This window comes from Halyomorpha halys, unplaced genomic scaffold (assembly GCF_000696795.3).
Source record: "Halyomorpha halys isolate HHAL.00 unplaced genomic scaffold, Hhal_1.1 Scaffold1284.1, whole genome shotgun sequence".
NCBI classification, from domain to species: domain Eukaryota; kingdom Metazoa; phylum Arthropoda; class Insecta; order Hemiptera; family Pentatomidae; genus Halyomorpha; species Halyomorpha halys.
Window position 1 is genome coordinate 104,008 of NW_027115145.1, and position 22,124 is coordinate 126,131.

At 31.5% G+C, this 22,124-nt stretch overlaps 2 protein-coding genes across 5 annotated transcripts in view; one reads left to right on the plus strand and one right to left on the minus strand.

Moving 5' to 3' along the window:
• The window catches only part of LOC106689144 (uncharacterized), a 49,708-nt gene extending 34,709 nt beyond the window's left edge, over window positions 1-14,999 (plus strand). For 2 of the 4 annotated variants that reach the window (XM_067052235.1, XM_014433964.2), the window contains exons 2-4: window positions 8,869-9,026; window positions 9,108-9,390; window positions 11,259-14,999. In XM_067052235.1, coding sequence (XP_066908336.1) covers window positions 8,869-9,026; window positions 9,108-9,390; window positions 11,259-11,480 — 663 coding nt within the window. In that variant the 3' untranslated portion in view covers window positions 11,481-14,999. Of the gene's footprint in view, window positions 1-8,664; window positions 8,783-8,868; window positions 9,027-9,107; window positions 9,391-11,258 lie in introns of those variants that run through there. The other 2 variants (XM_014433963.1, XM_014433962.2) reach the window with 2 other exon arrangements.
• A 3,123-nt stretch (window positions 15,000-18,122) lies between these two features.
• LOC136796976 (putative leucine-rich repeat-containing protein DDB_G0290503) lies at window positions 18,123-21,359 on the minus strand. The gene has a single exon (XM_067052233.1). The coding sequence runs from the start codon at window positions 21,357-21,359 to the stop codon at window positions 18,123-18,125; it is 3,237 nt and encodes a 1,078-aa protein (XP_066908334.1).
• Window positions 21,360-22,124: the final 765 nt, after the last annotated feature.

Here is a 22,124-nt window from a genome sequence, read left to right on the forward strand (position 1 = left end):
AAAAAATATATATAGTTATGCCATTATTCTTCCAAGGCAATGATATATAATCTGAATTAAATGACATAATTTTTTTAATTCATTAGTTTTATCAGAAACGTTTAACGTCTTGGAATAAAGAAAATATAAATATCTGCAGTCAGTTGTTTTATACCGTAAATAGAATTCTGTGCAGTGGTCATCTTATAAATATCCCACTGTTCTCTTTTTATTATATTATTATATCATACATATTATACACTCCTTTTAAGCAAAAGTGAAGCCAAAAAGTGGGACATTAGGGAAGCCACAGGAACTGAGGTTTACTTTGTTATGTACTCCATTGTTATTTAAAGTTACGGAAGGGTAGGCATTGATTGGTTGCTATTCCTCTACCACAACTCTGGAGTTCACCAGAAGGCCCGCCTTTTTGGCTTCACTTTACCTGGCAGCATGTTTCCTCCATCATACTCCGTCCTCCAGGGCCTGAACTATGGGTTTGGTTTTGTTACCTCTATGTACCTAAGAAATTGAACGTAGCATTGAGGAATTATTACTTATGGTTTGGATTCATTTATGTAGTTTACATCGCTGTGTGTTGCAGCCAGATGACGCCTGATTTGGTGAAACTTTCTTCTTGAGGGATTAACGCTTCATTTGATTTATTCCTCAGATAGTCCAATTCTATTTTTATAATAATGAAATTTTGCAATTATCCGAAAAATAACCTCTTCAGAAATTATTTTTTATACAAGAATATTTTTATTTTAGAGCTTAAAACAATCGATGTCCCCTAGAGTGTCAGTTCCTTTCAGCACATGTTGATGTCCTGAGGAAGAGTCATCTCCACCGAAGACCTTGCTATGTTATGGTTCCATCAATGCCAGTGATTGTTCTCGTTTAAACGTTAAAAATATTTTTTCTACCTTTCAAATATCTTATGAAAGAAATTATTTTAACTAGTATGTCGTTAATTCCTATTCATTGGTAGACCTCCAAATCTTTATGTACCCTCTTGTTTAAATACATCCCTACTGAATGATAGATATAAAATTAAGTCTTCTAACTCAAATATATGAGCACACAATTCCAAGCACGGCAATGTTGTGGGGCAGAGAGTCCGCAGTAAAGAATCGGGAGTCTGTGATAGTGAATCCAAAGTGAGTACTTGGCTTACTACATAAGTACTTTTTTTTAATTCGATTTTCGGATTCTATATATCTTGAATCGTAAAATTTCATTTTTTTTTTCAAAGTCAATAAGAATTAAATTTATTTCCTTTCCTAATGGCAATCCCATTAAATACTTTTTGAGTAACATGGAAATAAAGAATTATTTTTTTAAAAGCCTTTTTGTTTGCTTTTTCTAAAGCATCAATTTATCGTAAAAGATTATAGATTGTAGAACTTGTTTTAATCTATAACATAATCGAATAATTGCCTTTTGCTGAAGCATTTCTTGAAACTTATTGAAAAATTAAAATCCATCATCCATCAAAGATCATAATAGCAGAGCATTATATTATTCAAATGAAGTAAATACCCCATTAACGAAAGCTGATAATGGGTTGGATGCTGGAGAGTAACAAACATATCATAATGGGGAGAGAATATATTTTTGTTTAAAATTCCACAGTATTTTTCTCTTAAGAATCAATGAATTGATCATAAAAAAAAAGGTCCCAGCTAGAGTAGAGATCGACATCACTGCTATTTTGCATTGAATTCGGAGTTGCTGCATTTATTTGTTAGTTTCACAGTTTGTTCGTCATCGAGGATTTCAAAACTTTGGAAACAATTGAAAGCAAAATTTCCATACCTTCATATTTTGAGTCATTCAATTTATGAATGCCAACTGCCATCAAATCGTTTTTGAAGTTGACCTGCAAGATATTCCTTTAATGGTATAAAGGCAGATACTGGATAGAATAAAAGATGAACACTAATAAAATTGGTCATTATGGTCAGAATAAAAATTTGTCATTCATCCATATTGCTTACATTCAGTTTCTAAGAGCTCGTTACAAATAAAAGGTACTACTTAAGTAGCACTACTAGGTAAGCACCGCTTTCCTAAACTTCTAAAATCAATTATAAACTCATGGAAATAGTTTACGAAATTTGAGACTGCCATAATTCAATGAATTAACCACTAAAACCTACGTAAATAAATTTTTTAAAAAATTGTAAAATTATCATGAAAATAAAAGTATAAAATTCATCAAAATACATTTTTATTCAATTCTAATTTTTATTATTATTATTATTTATTTTATATTTTTTTGGCTCTCCTGAACTTGTAGAACTTTTAGTACAAGAGCCCAAGAGGAGAAAAAAGGCAGTTATTTCACCTCAATTTTTGATTACTTTAATGAAAACTGTGTATAATTACTAGTCAAACTCACGAGTCTGCCAAGTATAGGCAGAGGGAATAAAAAATGGGGGCTGTTTCAAAACGATAAAAATAATTAATTTTTTATTCAGAGCTGTATATCTTCAAAACTACCAAGAACAATAGAAAATCTAAGAGAACATCATTTAAAGCAGAGTAAATTTCCTAAAATGTAAGCCCTAATAGAGCTATTTACGTTCAATAGTTCTCGAGATATAGCTTTTTAAAAAGCAACACTTCATAAAAATGTTGTATGGAACGTACTGAAAGATCAGAAGTTAGTGAATTTATATTTAAAAATATATATCTCAAAAACCATTTGACGTACAGATGTCTATTAGCACTCAAATAAAAGATAGTTTAACTTACTATAAAGTTGTATATGACATTTATTTTCGTAGGAGTAGTAGTTTTCATGATATTTGCTAAAATATATAGTTGTTCGGACAAATTTTCATTCGCCAAATTTATATTCATACGTGAATATCATAAAAAAGATTACCCCTACGAAGATAAGTGTCATAAACTACTTTATAGTAAGTTAAATTTACTTTATTTTGAGTGCTGGCAGACATATGTGCGTCTAATGAGTCTTGAAATATATTTTTCAAAAATCAAACACTTCATACGAACAACTAGAAATTAACATTTTGTGAGTTTATTTTGTCAAATACTATAAAAAGTACAACTGCTACAAAGATAAACATTATTAACTATTTTATAGTAAATTTAACTAGCTTTAATTTGAGTGCAGATAGACATCTGTACGTCCTATGGTTTCTGAAATAAAGTTTTTCATTAATCAAACTTATTGTCCGAAAAACTATAAATCAATTTATTTGAGGAAATATGATGAAAACTACTATTCCTACGAAGGTAAATGTCATAAACTACTTTATAGTACATTAAAATAGCTTTAATTTGAGTCTAGTAGACATCTGTACGTCACATAGTTCCTGAGATAAAGATTTCTCAAAATAAATGAACTAACTACTGATCTTTCAGTACATTTTTATGAAATATTGCTTTTTAGAAGGAGAGCTATTGGAAGTAAATAGCGATATTTGGAAATTTACTCTTCTTTAAATAATGTTCCTAGTGTTGTCGGTGGTTTTTAAGATATAGAGCTCCGAATGAATAAATAAGGTTTTGAAACAGCCACCATTTTTTATTCTCCTTACCTATACTTGGCAGACTCATCAATTTTGACGATTAATTATACAGTTTTCATTAAAGTAATAAAAAATTGGGGTGAAATATCTGACTTTTTTCTTCCCGGCTCTTGTACTATTTGGCCGCCTGTACCATCCTTCTCCTTGCTTGCCTATCTTGGGTTACTTCTTTCCAGTTTGCTGAATGTAGCTCCTTCGCATCTTTGTTGATTCTGTTCGGCCATTTGGTTTTTGGTCTCAGATGTGGTCTTTTTCAACTATAGTGTTATTCTTAGTTTGGTCGAGGCATCCTGATGGATTGCTTCGAACCACATGTCTCGCCCATCTTAACTTCCTCTCCTTCATACCATGAAATATTGACTGACCAGTCACTGCAAGCAGTTCACTGTTTGTTATTTAGTAAATAAGTCAATTATTCTATTAATTCTATAAATATTATTTTATTTTGTTTATTAGTGTTTTTTTCTTTCATACTTCAATATATTTATTATTATTCTTTCTTAAATTTTGATTATTTATGTTTTAATTAAAATTATTCAATTATTATAACGTTGTAAATTGTTAGGGGTATCTTTTTTGCACGAGACTAAACCGCCAGATTATCAATGCTTAAAAGCAAATTTGATTGTTAAAGTAACCATGTAAGAGCACCATGCCTATTAGATTATATAAAATATATAAAGAAAAAAAATACGTATGTTGAGTATTGACACATTTTTTATTTATCTTCTACTATAGATGGAGAGAGGAAGGGAAGGGTGTTATGACCCTACTCTACTTCAAATCAAAAGTGAAACCAAAATGTTCCCAGCCCACGGAGCTTAGGTTGACTTAGAGGTTAATAAGAATGCCTGCCATTCAAATCTAAACTGAAAAAGAGGACAGCCAGAATTGGCTTGTACTCTTCTCTTATTCCTTTGCCTAGCCCCACGTCCATGAAAAGGCTCACCTTTTTGGCTTCATTTTTTCAGCCAGTTCCCCCTCCCCCCATTTTACTCCTTCCTTTAAGATCTGATTATGTTCCTATGTAACTAGCTATCCTAGAACTGTTTGGAAGCAAATGTTTTTTTCTAATCATAACTTACATACTAAATTAACTAATATCAAACAAAATATTCATTTTTCTTCAAAATTGCATCTCTTTCTTGTATTTCCGGTGAATCATCTCACCATGCTCTGCCAAGAAGCCCCTTTTAGGTGACTTATCCAACAGAAATTGCTTCCTTGCCAGCCACTTTTGCTCATAGGGTTTTACAAAACCTGTTTAAAATTCAGGCAGCCAACTGTTCCGAGACGTCCATCAACTCTGTTTCAGGACAATGGACTAATATTTTACGATTCTGTTACATAAGCTCGTCTTTTGGAGCCAGAATGTTCCACTCATTGTTTTTCCCCCTTTTCTTGTTCCAATTATAAATTAGACAATTTTTACGTATTTTCTGGTTTACTTAATTTGAGATAATCGTTGAGATGTCAAACTGGTCGGGATATATTAAGTTGTAATATGTCACTTGGATTCTTGATCTTGCTCTTTCGCTGTTTTGTTATCATTACAAGTTATAATTAACCCTGCGTTACCAACCCTTTTTTTGTTCTCCACTTTTGCCGTCCAAGGAGATCTGAGGCGCAGGCGTACACACTAATTATTTATGATTTAAGAGTAAATATTTTATAATCACTAAACAATTTTTGTTTATAGAAAGGTGTGAAAATATTTTTTTAATTTTACTAATTACAAAAATACATTATGAAAAAGAATCTGTATACCACAATATCAATTACATCAAATTTATTTTTTCATTATTTTTCTTCTTCTATTCATAACTTTATTATATAAAAAAAAATACTTCAATAGGTAATCTTATTTTAAATTAGAACATAACAAGAAAAAAAAAAAGTTAAATTTAAAACATTACACTTGTCAATGGAAGAAATGTAAGGCTAACTATTTTTTTAGTTTCAAAAGTGAAAATCTAAAAGATATACAGAATTTTGCTAGTAATCAGGAAAAATACCAATACAGCTTAGAGGACGAAGCAAAATGAAGGATACAATACAAAATCAGATCAAAATAAAGTGCATCTAAAAACTGTAAAGAATACCAAGAAAATGGGAATGACTGTCATTTTTACAAGAAACTTTTAACCCTAGGAACTAAAGCTAAAACTCTGGAAAAGAGACGAAGCAAGATATTTTTTGTCACCACATGTGTCTTGTAGAAGTCTTATTAGATTAAAAAAGCTGCAGTATTTCCGCGAGTATGGGCTGCTGGTTTCTGAATAGATTAGAATAGAGTGAATAGAATGCATAAGCAAAATATCATTTTTATTTTGTTTTGTTTTTTTTCGGGAAAAAATATATGAAGTATAAGAGGAGGAGGAAGACTCCAGAAAAATATGTTTCATTATTTACCCACAACACCAAATTTGCGTCCCTTAAATGGCAAAATGCCTTGTTAGTAGTTTTGACCATGATTAGGGCTCCATTTATGAATCAAGCGGCTCACTACTGAAGTATATGATTAAATATTGAGTTTTCATTAGGTTTACTTATTTAAAATAATGACAAATGTAATTACGGTTGACATTTATTTATATAATTACATTTGACAGTGTATTACTTAATTTCAAGTAAAATAATTACTTGAAAAAATGTTAAATATTCAAAACACCACTTTGTGAACAGGTCTGCCTTCGGTTTGCAGTAGCAATTCGGTTGATTATTAGAGACACATTCCATCTTAGCCCTTCTATACGAGTTCTGATCTTAAAGTCAAATCTATGTTATTTGGAAGTCGTGCCTAGACAACCTAATGGCGTCATCCGAAATAGAGAAACAACATCTAACTTGTGTATAAGCCAATCATTAATTTATGTTTAGTGGGCTAGTCATTTCAGAGTGAGTCATCGCGGTTTCGAGTTTGTAGTTAAGTTTTCGTGAGCGCGTTTTATTTTGTTTGTGACACAACGTGTGTCATCTCTAACTTAAAGTGGCTTTTACGACGTAAGGGACTCTTACAATTTCTCATCTCTGTTGGCTGTCACAGAATACCAATTCTGAAAACTCTAGAAACCGTACGGTTTTTACCACGTAAATCTTTTCGTGTGTCCAATGAGTTCAAGAGTCGATCGTCCATCCGAATTGCACAAAAGAAATCATATGTCTTATATTCCGTTTCAACAAAAATTCCTCCGTTCTATTATATTTGGAAAATGTACGAAGGCATTCCCAGTGGACACAGGATAGGTGATAAATCAGAATCAGAAACTGCAGACAAAACATCCCTTACTCAATTGATAAGCTGGGCGAGTCATATTGACAGAAATAGTATAAAAATAAATTGATTTATAATGATCAAGATAATACTTTTTTAAAAGCATTATTATGCCATGTCTTACTTGAATAGATTAAACCTGAATTATATAACCCAGTGTACAGCAATTATGCACTTTGGCACCATTTTCAGAACCATTAAGGCCCTATTGCTCCGTTTATTTAGCTGAACAAATGTTTTTTTGTTCTTATAAACTTGTTAGAATGTTTTAATTTTAATTGGTAAAATAAAAATTTAGCGTTGCATAAATTATGCAGTAGTTGATAGCTTATAATACAATGTTATGAAACTAATACGCTAGACGCGCTCCTCCTGTTATCGTTGCAAATCCCTCTGTAGCAACTCATTAGTTTTTTCCAATGGCTTGACCCAAGCTATTGAAAAGTGATTAATATATTATATTACTGGTGAAATGTAGGTAATTATATACTTACACAATAGAAAAAAAAATTTTGACTAACCATGATATTTTCTTGAGCAAGGTTTTTTTTACTTTAAAAAAAAATGTTTTCTTCATTAAAAAAATATATTTTACTTACTTTTTAAAGAATCCTTCCATTTGTGGTAATTTTTGCTTGCTTCACCTAGCTCATTCAAAAAGGATAAGTTTTTTTGTGAAAATTTTTAAAAAATAATATACTCATTTCATGTAGTTAAGTAGTTCTGACAAACAGGGGTGTACATTTAATATTTTACTTATGGCAGAGCTCACACTGATAGGACATTGACACTAATTATTTAATGACATCGTGTTTGGATATTTTTTAAAAATATACAGAAAAAGTCCACAGTTAGAGTCGGTCCTGGGTTAATTCTTATTCCGTGCAGATAGTGCCCATTACAGATGCATGACCACGCTATGCTCTACGGAAAACAGACAGTGTCCAAATTACTTCTACCTTATGTAACTAACGCTAAACGTATCCTAAGAAACTCTTATAGTCCGGGGTAGTCTGGAAGCTGTTGAAGGGGAAAGTTTGGACTTCTGTAGTAACCTATACCTATCTCCTGAATTCACTTCCTATTGCTGGAACTTGGTATCTTTTGACATTTTGATATATTAAAACGCCTAATACATTGCGTCAACGAATTACGTCCCGTTCGATTCTGATACCATGACATCTCACGTCACTACTCAATCGTTAACACATCGCTGTGACAATGATTTAAGAGTTCTTATTCTCTCTGAAAAAAATAATAATATCCTTGAAATGTTTCATCGTGTTTGACTGACTAAAATTTTAAATGGTCTCGACCATACACGGTATGTAGGTCATCCAAAATGGACTGAAAATTTCTTGGAATGCTCCTGTTTAATATTTGAACATGCAGATATACCTTTTATTAATCAATGGATTCATCCACAGATAAAGGAATTTAATGTTCAAAACTAATACTTATTTTATTTCTGCTTAGTCAGGAAGAATACCGAATCTATCTCACCCATCAAATCAGGTAAAAATATATGGCAGTTGATTAGTTGGCAGCCAAAGGCCCACGAGTAACTGAGTTACCCATTTAAAAATTTCAAGTGATCCATTTAAGTTCTGCATTGAATAACATGCTAATTAAAAGATCTTAAAACATAAATATCAGTATTAAATAAAATTTTGAGATATATTATGGCCAAACATAAATGGGTATTCCAGATTTTTTTCGGATTTAAAACTTACCTCATTTGTTTTCTTCTTTGATCTACATCAGTGGCTAGTTACCCGAATCGTCTTTATAAATTGAGTAGTCTTTGCGTTACAAAATTAAAGTTCCTACACAGGCGATATTTGATTCGTAGCTCTTTGGATGTGTTCTTAAGCCACTGTGTAGGGAGGCTTGTTTATGTTTAATGTAGAGACTTCCTCTTGGGTGTTTTGCCGGTCTCGATAACGATTTTTTCAGGTAGTTTAGGGTACTGTTCGTTTTCACAATTTTAATGAGTTAAATATTTGAATTCATACTACACTTACTAATGGTTTTATACTGCTATTATTACAGATGAGGTTCAGTCCATCGAAAACAGTATTTTCAATTTTATTGTTATTTACGTTGTTCGTTACATGGCTTATATCCAGAAAATTGACCCAAAAGACCTACACTCAAACTTGTAATCATTCAGAAAAATTCCATCAAAGTCTACATAGTTTGGCTGATAGGTAAATTTCTATTTTTATATTATCCTTTCACAATTTTATTTGCTTTGAAAAAATGATTAAATTATGTCATTTGACTTTCAGGGTACATAATGTTCTTGCTTCCATTGGTCTTACTCATTTCTTGTGCTATGGTTCTCTGTGGGGTCAACTGAGATCCTCGAAATCTCTCCCTTGGGAGTCAGACATTGAGTACTGTCTATTGAATGAAGAAATCATCACTAGAGATGAAGTATATCTTGCAAGAATATTCCGCAGTAAAAAGATGAATTTAGAATATGACATTACTGAAGGTGTCTACACAATTACAGATACAGATTTTGTTGGTGGAAAAGTTCAACTTATTGTTTTTGAAAAAGATCCTCAAGTGAGTATTTAATCTATCTACAAAACTTTCAAAGTCTGTGCTTTTAAATATTTTGAATTATCTCAAATCAATTAAAGAACCACAATGCTTGTCCATGTTTTTTCAACTATTGGTTTACTCTAATAATTTTTCAATAAGTATAGTAGATGTTTAAAAAACCAAGTAATAAATTGGACCGAAAAAAGTTCTGTAAAATAATTATAATTTAGGTGTTATAGTAAAATTTTCACCTTTCTAGTTATATACTTCTTCACGTATAAATATATACAATAATAATTTATAATACTAGTTCACAAGTGTTATTCCAATATGCTGGGTGAACATGTACATATCTGTACACAATGTTATATTGTTAGTTATATCCTACAGAATTATTGGATTACAGCTGTCAACTAGCCCTTATTCAAGACATACACCAACCTCTAACAGATTATTTTCAATTGAGCTAAATATAAATGAGTTTATGGTATCAGGTTATACAATTATTAATTGTGTATGAGTGAGCACACACCCACTTGCCATGGTGGAGTAATAGTGGTGGACTAGTGCCTATGTCAACTGTAAATATCAACGTTATGATATTTTAGATGTTTCTTTCTAATTACATATGGTTCTGCCAATGTGTATTAAATTCTTTTGGTTTTATTTTAATTTTAATGGTTTGAAAGAACGTGTTGTCCATAATTTGTTCTTTCACATAAAACATAAATATTGAATTATTACCATCATGGAATATTTAAGATCTGAGGTTTCAACCAAGTAAATCTCTTAGACCAAGCCACCAAGTTTTGCAAAACGGTCTCTGTGTGTATGCATGTATGTTGTATGTGAAAGTCTAGCTCAAAAACAAAATGAAATTTCTTATTTAAGGTAGACATATTCCTGTCGTGTTCCAGCAACTTTTTCACAATGATCTATTTTCTGGAAGTGCCATTTTATATAATCAATTTTATAATTTTTTAACGTTTTCACAAAAATGGCTTGATCAATTTTAATTAAACTCATCAAATCAGTCTTCAATAGAGTGGCCTTTAATATCAGCTAGATAATTAAAACAATCTGAGGAGGCTTAAATGGAGAATTTCCAATAAAGCTTCCTCTAAAGTACCTTATTTATTTATTTTTATTTTATTTGAAATAATTCACTTTGTTTGTGAATTATTTTTTACTCAATTGTGAAAAAAATGCAGAAATATGTAAAATTAAGAAATTGAATGATTAAAATAAGATAAAATAAATGTTTTTTTGTCACCATGGTTGTTACAATAAAAGTTATGTGATGCATTCACCACACCAGATTTTTAAAATGGTTGGAATGAATCATATGACATGATTTGTAGGACATTTTATATCAATTTGGATACTTTACCATCTATCCTTGAAAAATTGTTGGAAATAATTTGTATTGTGAGACACAAATTTTAAATTACTTGTTTTTTTATTTTTAAAGATTCAAAAATGTTCATTTAAATACTAAAACTAAAAAATTGTAGAAATTGCTTAAGATCAGTTTTGAATTTCTCAAGTTATGTTTCTACCTGTCCTGGAAGATTTATTCTTGTATCATTTCTTTATTTTCTACCTACTTTAGATTAGTGATTAAAAATATATGAAACTCCTAAAATTAGTCAGTTATTTAAGAGATTGATGAATGATTTATAGGAGTCAGTAACAAAATGCTAATCTTCTAAAATTTCTCAAAAATTGTTAATAAACATACTTCTACTTATTAGATTATGTACATTAAATTATGTTTTGATCAATCCCAGAAATTCATTACAGTAATTAGCACTTAATAGTTAATAGCGGTTTTAGAACTAGATAGTGTGGGTTTGTGCCTAATTTTATTTTGAATTTTTCTGAAACAGATAAATATGTTACGGCGTGTTGGCTGGAAACGGAGAGTTCTTCCACCAGATTGCGAATCATTACCATCACTGAACTGTTTTCCACCACGGCTCGCTACGCCTCCCCTTCCTCTGAAAGAGTTCGGAGGATACATTGTTCCTGTTCCCAGAGAAGGAATAGAAATACAGAAATATCATTATCCTACCAACTGGTGGAAAGAAATCCTTCCTAAAAATTGCTGACTACAACCAGTCCAGTTTTTGACCTACAAATTTTTTTCTTTATTTTGAGATTCTTTAGTTTTGTTGTATTATTAACAAGACTCATTTTAGTGTGTAATTATGAACTTTAGTCAATTGTCTTTCATGTATTTTTTTTTTTCGCAATTCAAGGAAGAATCGTGATCTTGGTAATCAAAGATTTTGTCCTGATATAGTACCTAATAGCTTATAAGTAGCCATATTAATATTAATGTATCCTGTGAGATTATTGTAATTAATATTAAGCCATTTTTACGTGTTTGCAAGTGTAGTTTTTGTACATAAAATGTTCTTTATCATGTTCGTTTTTGTTAACTAAGTGATATCTAGGCTTGTTGATTATTTCTTATTAGGTAGCTGTTAGCTTTAAAGGAAAATGATGTTTGTAATTTTTATTAGCTTTAAATAATTAATACCCAACAAAATGAAAATTTTGTTCATTAGAAATAGTTAAAATGAAGCATTTTGTCAATTCTTAACTTGGAAAACTGGATTGTTTCACAAGAGATTTCAGAAATTTCATCCCTGTCATTCCATCTTACTTTTATTTCTGTTCTTTTAGCTTTTGTGTCACCCCCCTCCTTCTCCCCTATCTTCTCTCTTTGGTCTTCACTCTTTTGAAAGTGAAACTTATGCACGTATATGAAAATGAATAACTCATGTTATGTGTTGAAGGGAAAGGAAATATTCAACATTTTTCTTTAGATTATGATTCTTTTATGGTTTCACTCACTGTCTCCTCTTGAATTTTAATTAGCAGATATAGGTTTATTTGTTGACTAGTATTAGGTCCACTCAATATGATGAGACTGAATGAATAACTGTATTGTTTTAGGGGTATACCAGGAAATCAAAATAATTTAGAGTAGTTACTTGTTTCATCTTGTCATCCTACTAAAAATTAGGGTGTTCTTATCCTCTCCAAACCTTTTTCATCATTCGGTTCCTTGGTATGGCTACTGTACTAATAATAGCTACTGTTCTCTTGCTAAAACTTGTTGATTGTATTTATGATTTCAAACATGCGTCTTTAATCATTCATTTATCTTGAGCTTTCTAGATTTATAACATTCATTGAAAAATGCTCCCAAAACCCTATTTTTTAATTTATACTGTTCCAATCATGGTTGCCACCTTCTTTAATGAGAAATATGTGGAAAATTGTGATCAGGGAAGGATAAGAAGTAAATTAATTAATTCATTATTGTTAGTTGGTAAAAAAAAAAGATAAATTGGAAAATATAAAATGTATTTATAAAAAATCACCAAGGGTAATGAATCATTGTCACATTATTAAAAAAAAAAATATTAGTTAACTCATATGTTATCTTCATGGTGAGGTTGTATGGAACACAGTGTTACCTTAAACTGGTATTTGACATTTTCCCTGCCATTAAAAAAAAAATTATTGAAATAACTTAACGAATATTACAGAAAAATCTTTCAGACTCAATAGTTGGATGGGTGGCAACCCGGACTGATGGTAATGTTAACATTTTTTTTTTTTTTAACTTTACTGAGGTTTCTATAGGTATTGTGTGTCCATAAAACAAGGCCCTCCTTTTTAACATGTATGACTGTTTAAGCATCACTAATCAGGTTTACTTATAACATAAAATTTGGTCTTATTTACATAAATTGCTACAAACTGTTTCATTTGACAGTGGTTCTCTTCTTGCATTAATATTAAAGTTGAATGTTTATTAAAAATGATTTTAAAAAAGATATACCCAAACAAGTAGTAACGAGTATGTAGAGATCTCAGCAAAAAATGGAGGGACCAATCTAATTCAAGTGTTCTTATCATATTGGTACATAGTTTTTTATTTATTTTTGTTACCATATGTTCTCACTACAACAAAAAATAAACATGTAACAGTTGTTTAGGTCGCAGGATAAGGATATTACCATGTTTTTGTTTTTAATTCAGCTTTTATTCTAAAAGGTATTATTATTTTTTTATTTTTCTATGTATAAAATTTTAAAAAAAAGATCTTTTTTCTCTTAGAATTTTTATATTTTTTTTTTTCTGTTTGAGCTGGTGTTAGTGCCTTTATGATTCATCGAACCATCCATCAGTTTTCTGTGATTCTTTAGGCATTCACTTTTTAGTGTCGCGAGATCTGAGACTTTCTATTGTTAGTGTATCAAATGATTACATACCTAGTCATTCCATAATTATTTATAGTCATAAAAATACTATTTTGTGTTTGAAGTTATTGTCTAATATTATTATGTAATTGTGACAGTAGATGCCAAAAGTGCACTCAAGCAAAATGTGTTATGTTTTGAGATAAATGTTACCATTACCATTATTTGATTTTGCGAAATACCTAAAAAAGAGGATGTAAGACATCAAGTTATTAAAGTAATTACTTAAAATTGTAAAAATAATTGTTTTTCTCAATTCATTTAGTGATTGTTATCTATATACTATATCTTAATATAATTGTGAATAATGTAAATCTAAAAGTTAATGTAAAGGCTGAAAGCCTCTTTCACAATAATTTGTAGGTTGACTAGATAATGGAAGGATTGTCCAGAAGACAAAATAAAGGAGGCAAGAAGAAGTAAAGGCTTATTTCTTTGAAAAGAAAACAAATAAACAAAGTCTGTTACCATCTTTTGGTTTTATGATCTTAATCAGTACTACCATCAAAATCAATATCTTCAACTACCATGTGACTACAATAAAAAAACATATTATGTAGACCATTGCTACGGTCACATCTAATAAAGTATCAATATCTTTCTCGATTATTGAGATATTGATTTGAAATTTGGATCAAATATTATTCAAATCGCTTAGAAGCTAATAATGAGTTTTCCTTAAAAAGACCAGCTGGATTTGAGTGCCCTTTTTGCATCTACCTCCTTGATTTTTATTGATCAATTCCTAATTTAATTTTTATTTTTTTCCCTTTTAATTGAACCCAAATATAGAATAAGGCACTAAACAAAATTTGGATGAAATCACATTTTATTATCTATATTCTCAAATTTTCAAGGAAAAAATATTTATGTATATTATAACTTAAAACAAAAAAAAAGTTGTTGTTTTCCCTGATTGCATATGTGGGTTCAATTAACGTTATATTTTATTTGCATAGATGGATCTTTCAAATCAACAAAATAAATGAATCAGTTCAGAACTAGTCAAATGAATTGTAATCATACGATTTTTATTTGCATTATTTAGAATGAGTAGTAAAATAATAACTTTTGCTGATCTTATTAAATCTACACAAGAACAAACTCCAAATGTTATAAACAAATATAATCTTTGGCTAGAATAATAAGCAAGCTATATATGCTATGCTTCTGTCATTAAAATAATACAAATGTTCGTTCAATATTTTGTTTGTTTCTAATAAAGGTGTGACTATCCACTTGTTTTACAAAAAAAACTATGTGTACATTGTATTTTTAATCATAGTATTGTCTGGTGTACAGGTGATTTGATGTTTAAAATGATGAAATAAATTAAGAAATTAAATTAGGCATTAGTATTTTATTTCAGACTTATTTTTTAAAATAATTTCTAGTTATTTTTGATAACATTATTATTTATAGCTTATTGTGATAATCTGTGGTTAGTATCTTTTGAATAAGACTCTAATTAGGAGTGATATTAACTTAAGTATATTTATAATGAGGTGTATATAGTTGACCGTAGATTATTGATTGGAGAAGATGATTGGGAGGGTGCTGTCAGCAAAGGAACAACATAAATAAACAAAAAATATTTATTTATGCCGACGTTTCGACCTGATTTTCAGGTCTTCATCAGGGCTATAAAAATAAAAATAAACCGATCATCGTTTAGAGAGAGAGAAAAAAAAATTAATATAAATAAAAATAAAATAGATAAGCACCCCCCGACCATCTTCTTCAATAAGTATATTTATGTTTTATAATATTCTGCTTTGTATGCATGTATTTAGTATAGTATAATTGAAAGTTAACCTAGAACATGGCATCCTTCTCAGGTTACAAAAATTCATGGCACCCTCGTTGGGCTAAAAACATTTCATGGCACACTCATGAAGCTAAGGATAAGCCAATAAGAATGTCAATACAATTATACAGTGGTTAAATATGTATCATAAGAATATAAAATGGTGGGAAGTTAGTGCTGGAATGCTCTGTATATTTGGTATTTTGATTTTCTGTCAAAGGATAGATGGTTTCAACCTGCTGCTGGCTGTTTTTCAATCTTTTTCCCCTATGCACCTGGGGTAACAACTTTGAAGCAGACCTGATGATCACTGTGAATATATTGACCTCTGATGTGCCAATAGTTGACAGGACAAGTGAGGTTTGCAGTTGGACAAGTCAAATGGACAACTGAGGAATTACCATTTCTTAGAAATGTCAGGGTTAAAGAGAACTATACCAATACCAACGAACTATCAAAGAGACATTTGCCTCTCCTGTTGGTATCTCTGCTTGGACTTTCCATATGAAGCGATCTTTTCAGAAACAAATAGCTGCTTGACCACTAAGGTCCTTCATCCTGAATCCATCGACGTTTCTATATTGCTAGCATAGTACAGTTTGTAGTTAGTATTGTGTGCCAACAAAGGTCCTGGCCAGCTTTGCAGTGATTGAGGCTTAGCTGTAAAACCTCATTTCAAACTTTTTTGCTGAATAACCCAGTTCACTACACCCCAATCAGAATTTTGTTCTGTGGGTCCCTTGCAAGTGAGGTTTCTACAAGTGTTCTGTCCCCTCTCTTGCAATACTATAAGCATATAGTACACATATACATATATATACATTTACACGTATACATATAGTAAATACATGGGACCAAAAAACTGGAAGTATATCTGGGGAGAATTTTTTTCCCTTATGGGCTGCTTATCCAATCAACTCCTATGCTCCTTATTTTTATAGCTTTTCTTGCTAATTCCGTAGGCAATACAGATATTACTGGCTATAAAGCCTTATGAAGTGGCTTTACAACGGAAATATCAATATTTTCCGCAACATCAATTTGATTTCGATTTGAACTTCTTCAGCGTTGGTCAGTTTATCAAGGTCCTTCGATTCGAAAGCAGCAGTGACTTCCGTATTTTCAGTCAGTTTCTCTGCAGTACAAATTAGTTTCGTATTCTACTTTCTAATCAAATTCTAGAAGGAGACTACTCGTGGTACACTTCGTATTTTTTGCACTTTATCTCATACATCCTGGAGACTAGGATCGCTTTTTATTCTTTGCAGAGTATTGCCGAAAAAATCAAAGCAATTGGGCCAGCAGGTCGTTTTCGTATTTTCTGCTCTTTGAACTTCTTTTTCCTTTTCTTTTTTATCTACATCTGCCATTGATCGCTGGATTTATTTCTTGGAATATGTTTAGCTGTAGTCGATAAAATGTTTCTTACTGGTGAGTTGTTGAGGTAAGTTGGATGAAAGGTTTTTTGTCGCAGGATAAAAGTAATGTGTTAGGACTTTTCATTGTTCAGTCGAATCTTCCATGGTTGGCACTAGTGATTTAACTATTAAACTTGTAAGTTTAGTGAGGCCTGTGTTGTATTTTGATGTCTAGTAATTATGGCTGTGTCGTCATTCCAGCTAGCTGTCTATATGTCGGTACTTTGTAAAATGTCGTGTGTGTATGTTATGTACAATAGTGGTGCTAGTATTGATCACTGAGATACATCGGCTTAGATTGGTCTAATTGAAGCTAGCCCTAAGTCCTGTCGAGCGGAGAAAAATCTATGCGAAAGAAATGAACGAAGAATTAAGTAGTATTACTAGTACTGTATGGTAGTACAGGCTTGAGCTTAAAGAAAAGACGCTGGTACTAGATCTTATTACATGCTAGGGCAACACCCAGAAACATTGCAGTAGCCTATAATTTCTGCTGTAGTGCAATTCATACGTAGTCAGTTACTGGGCGTAATTGCTGTGTTGTTGAATATGATTTACGAAGACCAAATTGAAGATCAGAAATGATTTGTTTTTCCGGTAGTATGTCCAGTAATCGTGGATAAAATAATTTTTCATAAATTTTAACAAATTGAAAGTAAAACTTATCGGGCTGAACGAGGAAGGATTGGTTATATCTTTGCCTGTTTTTTTAATCATGGTTATATGAAAATATTTTCAGTGAAAAGTAATCAGTCCAAAACCTTACAAAACTATTTTAAAATTATTAGCCCATTATGGGGGTAGTTCGCGATTCTTGCAGAAAATCATAATAACTCCTGTCTTTGAGTAAGCATCTTAAGAATCTGGAGAAATATGATAATCCATATCCAATCCAAGAAATATGGAGAGTAGAAGGAGCGCCTTTAGTAAGGTTCAAACTTTCTAGACACCATTATACCGCACATATTGATACACATGAGAAAACTGTATTTCATTGTTTTTCTCCAAATTTTCTTTCATTCCATGAAACTTCCGTAGACTTCTCCGTTAGCCTTAATTATCTGGATGAATCTCAGGTGATAAACAGAAATATTTAAACAGATACAGTATTGTTATAATTTAATAAAATTCAAGAAATCATTTTTTTATTACCATTAATAGCCCTATTTAAGTATAAATAAACAGTCAATTTAATTTATCACTCATTTGTACAACAGAGCGTAACACACCATTTCAAACTTTCTTCATTTAACTCCACTGATGGTAAAATTCCTGTTCAGTTTCACTAAATTCTTCTAAAGACATTTCAGCTTCAGGATACTGGTCTACAGCCTTCGACATAGACGATTTCATCCTATGTTTCATATGCTTGTTGTAGATATACTTACGACAGCCCCGAGATTTAGTATGGGAACATTTTTCCAATTTTAAGCTCTGTCTCTCATAGCTCTCAGTCGGAGGCTCAGGCATAAGAGCCAAAGGGCCAAAATGAATCATACCGTTGGGGTACCTGGTTTTTATCACATCAGGCCATGATTCGCCCTCGTACCCGTCCATGCGATCCCTGTCGCTCTCGATACAATTGGAACAAATAGGTGCTATTTTAAAAGATTCAATATTGCTAGATCGTTTGATCCTATCGTTGTTTGGGTTAAAATTCTTCTCTCTATTAATACCCTGAAAGAAAGGTTTGAAAATGCTGTCTGTGCTTGCCCAATGCTGAGAATTTACGAATTGCTGACTTGAATTTTTAATCGGTCCATTGTTTCTTGATTTGAGAAGCTTTTTGAGAAAATTTTTTATCAAGTTATTTGCCGACTTTTCCTCCTTATCATCTCCCTTAGTATTCGATTTAGGTGAAGAAGATCGCCCTTTATTTTGTTGTTTACCGCAGCTAGAAAAACTCTTTAATTTGTTATCGTTCGAATTCCCAGTAAGTTTCTTCATAATGATTTTGAAATCTGTTGTTTGGTCAACATCATCATCCATTTTGTCGAAAATATCTATTTGATATCTGCCTTTTTTTAGAGTTGGTAAGTGCGTTTTGTTATCGAATATTAAATTGAATGGAAGTAACCTGTTTTCTTCTAAATATCGTTTTCTTTCTTCTACTTCGTTCAATTGTTCATTTGTTTTATTGCTTTCTATTGACTCTTTAGATGGAACCATGTAACCACGATTGTTTAAACTTTTATCATTCACCTTGATATTTATTTCATCATTTTTCGAATTGGATAAAATTAGTATTTCCGTTTTACCTACAGCATGCCTTTGAATTTGATCACCTACTTGGACATCAATAGTCTCGATAGTTTGGGAGTACGTTTCTCTTGTCTTTTCAGAAATAATCGCATTCCTTGACCTTTCTCCAGCCATGTTCTTTTCGACTTGTTTGTTTTCTTTCAGCCATATTTGTGCATTTTCTATACGAATTGTACTTTCTTTTCTGCATATTTTGTCTACATTTTGTTTCAATTCTGTCATTATCTCACAAAGCCTTCCCATCACTTCAGCGTTAGTATTTGCATTATTTTTATAAAAACTATGCCACATGGAATCATCGTTCTTCTTTTTAATAATAACTTGATCTAATCTCGAACTATGAAACGTTTTTTCTGAGTAGCTGTTGTAATGCGGTTCCTTTGTTTTTAGCTGATGTATGTTAATTTCACTCATAGATCTCCTGTTATTGATGAGCAGGTTTCTTTCATTTTTTTGATTAGATTTTAATTCGTTCTTGTTGGTATTTTTTACAGAATCGATATCATTTTCGCGGTTTTTCGTACCCGCATTAGTTTCCTCTAATTTAACATCGTTATCCAAAGGTTTTCTCTCGATTATATTTAAAATATCGGGTGATTCTTTTTTCTCTCTAAAAAAGCCTACAGTCATCAAAGCATTTTCTATTTTTTCATCTCCTGATTTTGAAGAAATTTCTGACGAAAGGCTTATCAAAAACTTAGCAAGTTTATCTCCAGAGCTACTCACCAAATCTTTAATAAAAAAAGAATATTCACCATCAGCAATGAGAGTTTGGCTTCCTGTATGAATTTTCTCTAAGTGGGTAGATTTTAATTCTGATTCATTGGACCCTTCCCTGCTGAGTGGTCTCGACTCAGAATATTTTGAACATGTACCACTATCAGTATCAGTATCAGTGTCTAATTGATCAGATTGAATTCCTATTGAGGTAAATGATCTTGAATCATTTAATGGTACACAAGTGTTTTCCAAATTAGGGTTTCTTTGTACATTACTAATTTTATGTTTTATTCCTTTTTTATCTAGTGACTTAGAACTAGCCTTTTGTAGATTTAGTCTCTGTTCCACTACCTCTTCAATAGCCAGCGTATCAAACGAAATCTCTTCGCAATCGTGGCTGATTGTTACAGGCCTTTGGATCATTTTAGCATATTTAGACTTTTGGATACATGCATTATTAGCAAAATAGTTTTGGCATTGGGATTGCTCTCTATATATTTCTAAATTGCTTTCTACTATCCGCTCTTTGGAAGTGTCTTCTGAATATTTGTAATCATCGTCCAATTCTGTTGATTTTGTTTCGGTTTTCATTTCATTATCTAATTTTTCATCTGCTCCATTTGCCTTCTTATCAACAGGAAACTGACTGATGCCAGTTCCTAAATTTTCATTAATAGGTCGAAGATTTAGATCGAATCTCACTTTCTTTTTTGGATTATCACCCATCTGATTTTTACCTTCTCTTTTCAAAATAGATTTTATGGCTCTTTTAGTGCTATCCTCGCTGTTAAGTGAAGATTCTGATTCAGATATATAACCTCTTAAAGAAGTTAATTTGCTGTAGCCACCGATATAAAGTTTACTGATGTTTGAAACCATCTTTTGCGGGTTTTCTGTCAAAAATTGTTCATCAAAATATGGTTCGATCCTACTTTTATAAAGTTCTACTTTATTTAGTAGTGGATTTTTTACGTAACTGGTATAATTGGTCTCCCTGCTTGTCTCAAAGGATTTATCAGTTTGGTTTTGACCATCTGGTTTGTACTTTACAGTGCACTCCTTACTCTCCTCATTTTCTTTAGTCGATAATATAATGGAGGATAAATGGCACGTAGTCTGTTCTTTTCCTGGGGGTTCATCACACCAAGCATTTTTTCTGGCTGGAATAAGATCTGCCAATGTGGACTCGTGACATTGCGTATTTGATATGTCAGCCCAATCTGTACTCTGTTTGTCTATCTCATCAATGTCATCCTCACAGTTTATCCACTCGTTTGAAGAACAAGACTCACCGGCCTCGGAGGACGAACTGTCAATGTTGAAAGCAGGGTCGAAGATGCAACTCTGCTGCAAATCTTCTTTTTGGTAAGTTTGTAATTCGCGATCAGATTTCCTAACTTCCTCTTCATTATTCAAAATTACGTAATTTTTTTTATGAATTACTTTTTCTTTGTTATCCCAGTCTATCCTAGGATCTTTGTACCTTGCCCTTTTGCTTTCCATATATAATTAAATTTAGCCTATTCACAATGAATACAATGCGAAAAGAATTTTGTGATTTCTTAGTGATTAATTTAATTTTATAAACGTCTAGAATTTCATTTTTATACGTTTGTTTATTGTAATTAACAGATGGATTGACTGTTAATGTTAATAAAAAAAATTTTTGGTTAGTTTTTCTCTAATTTTAATTGAATCCGTTAAAAGACTTGAGCGGTTTGGGATAGCCAAGGTAAGATGAAACAAGTACAATAAATTACTTAGCTGAAACGACATTCATTAACGGAGGGTAGGAAGATAACCTGGATAAACCGAAGTTAATGTAATAATATGAAGATAATCGATACGTCTCACACAAAGTAAACATTTAAAGAAGGCTGATAGAACGGAGGAATATAAGAATTGCCATACAACGAATCACATCTGCAGTATTCTAAGATTTATCATCTTCAGTAAACTTGTCATATGGAACAATTGGCCTAAAACAACCTGCTATCTGAAATTTAAGGAAAGCACGGTCTCAAAGGATGATTGCTAATAAATCCATGTGGATATTGACATCTAGAATTGTCTGATATTACTATTTATTTATGGTGATACAGAACGTTTCTGTTTTATAATTTTATTGGTAAAAGTTTACATTTTTCAATATTTACAACGTTGAATGATTAAATATTCATTAAAACATTTTAAGTTAAAAAGCAATATAATTCCATTTTTGAAGTTCTTGGGGTTTCTTATACGAGCGCTAGTGCAGTGGTGAGCGCT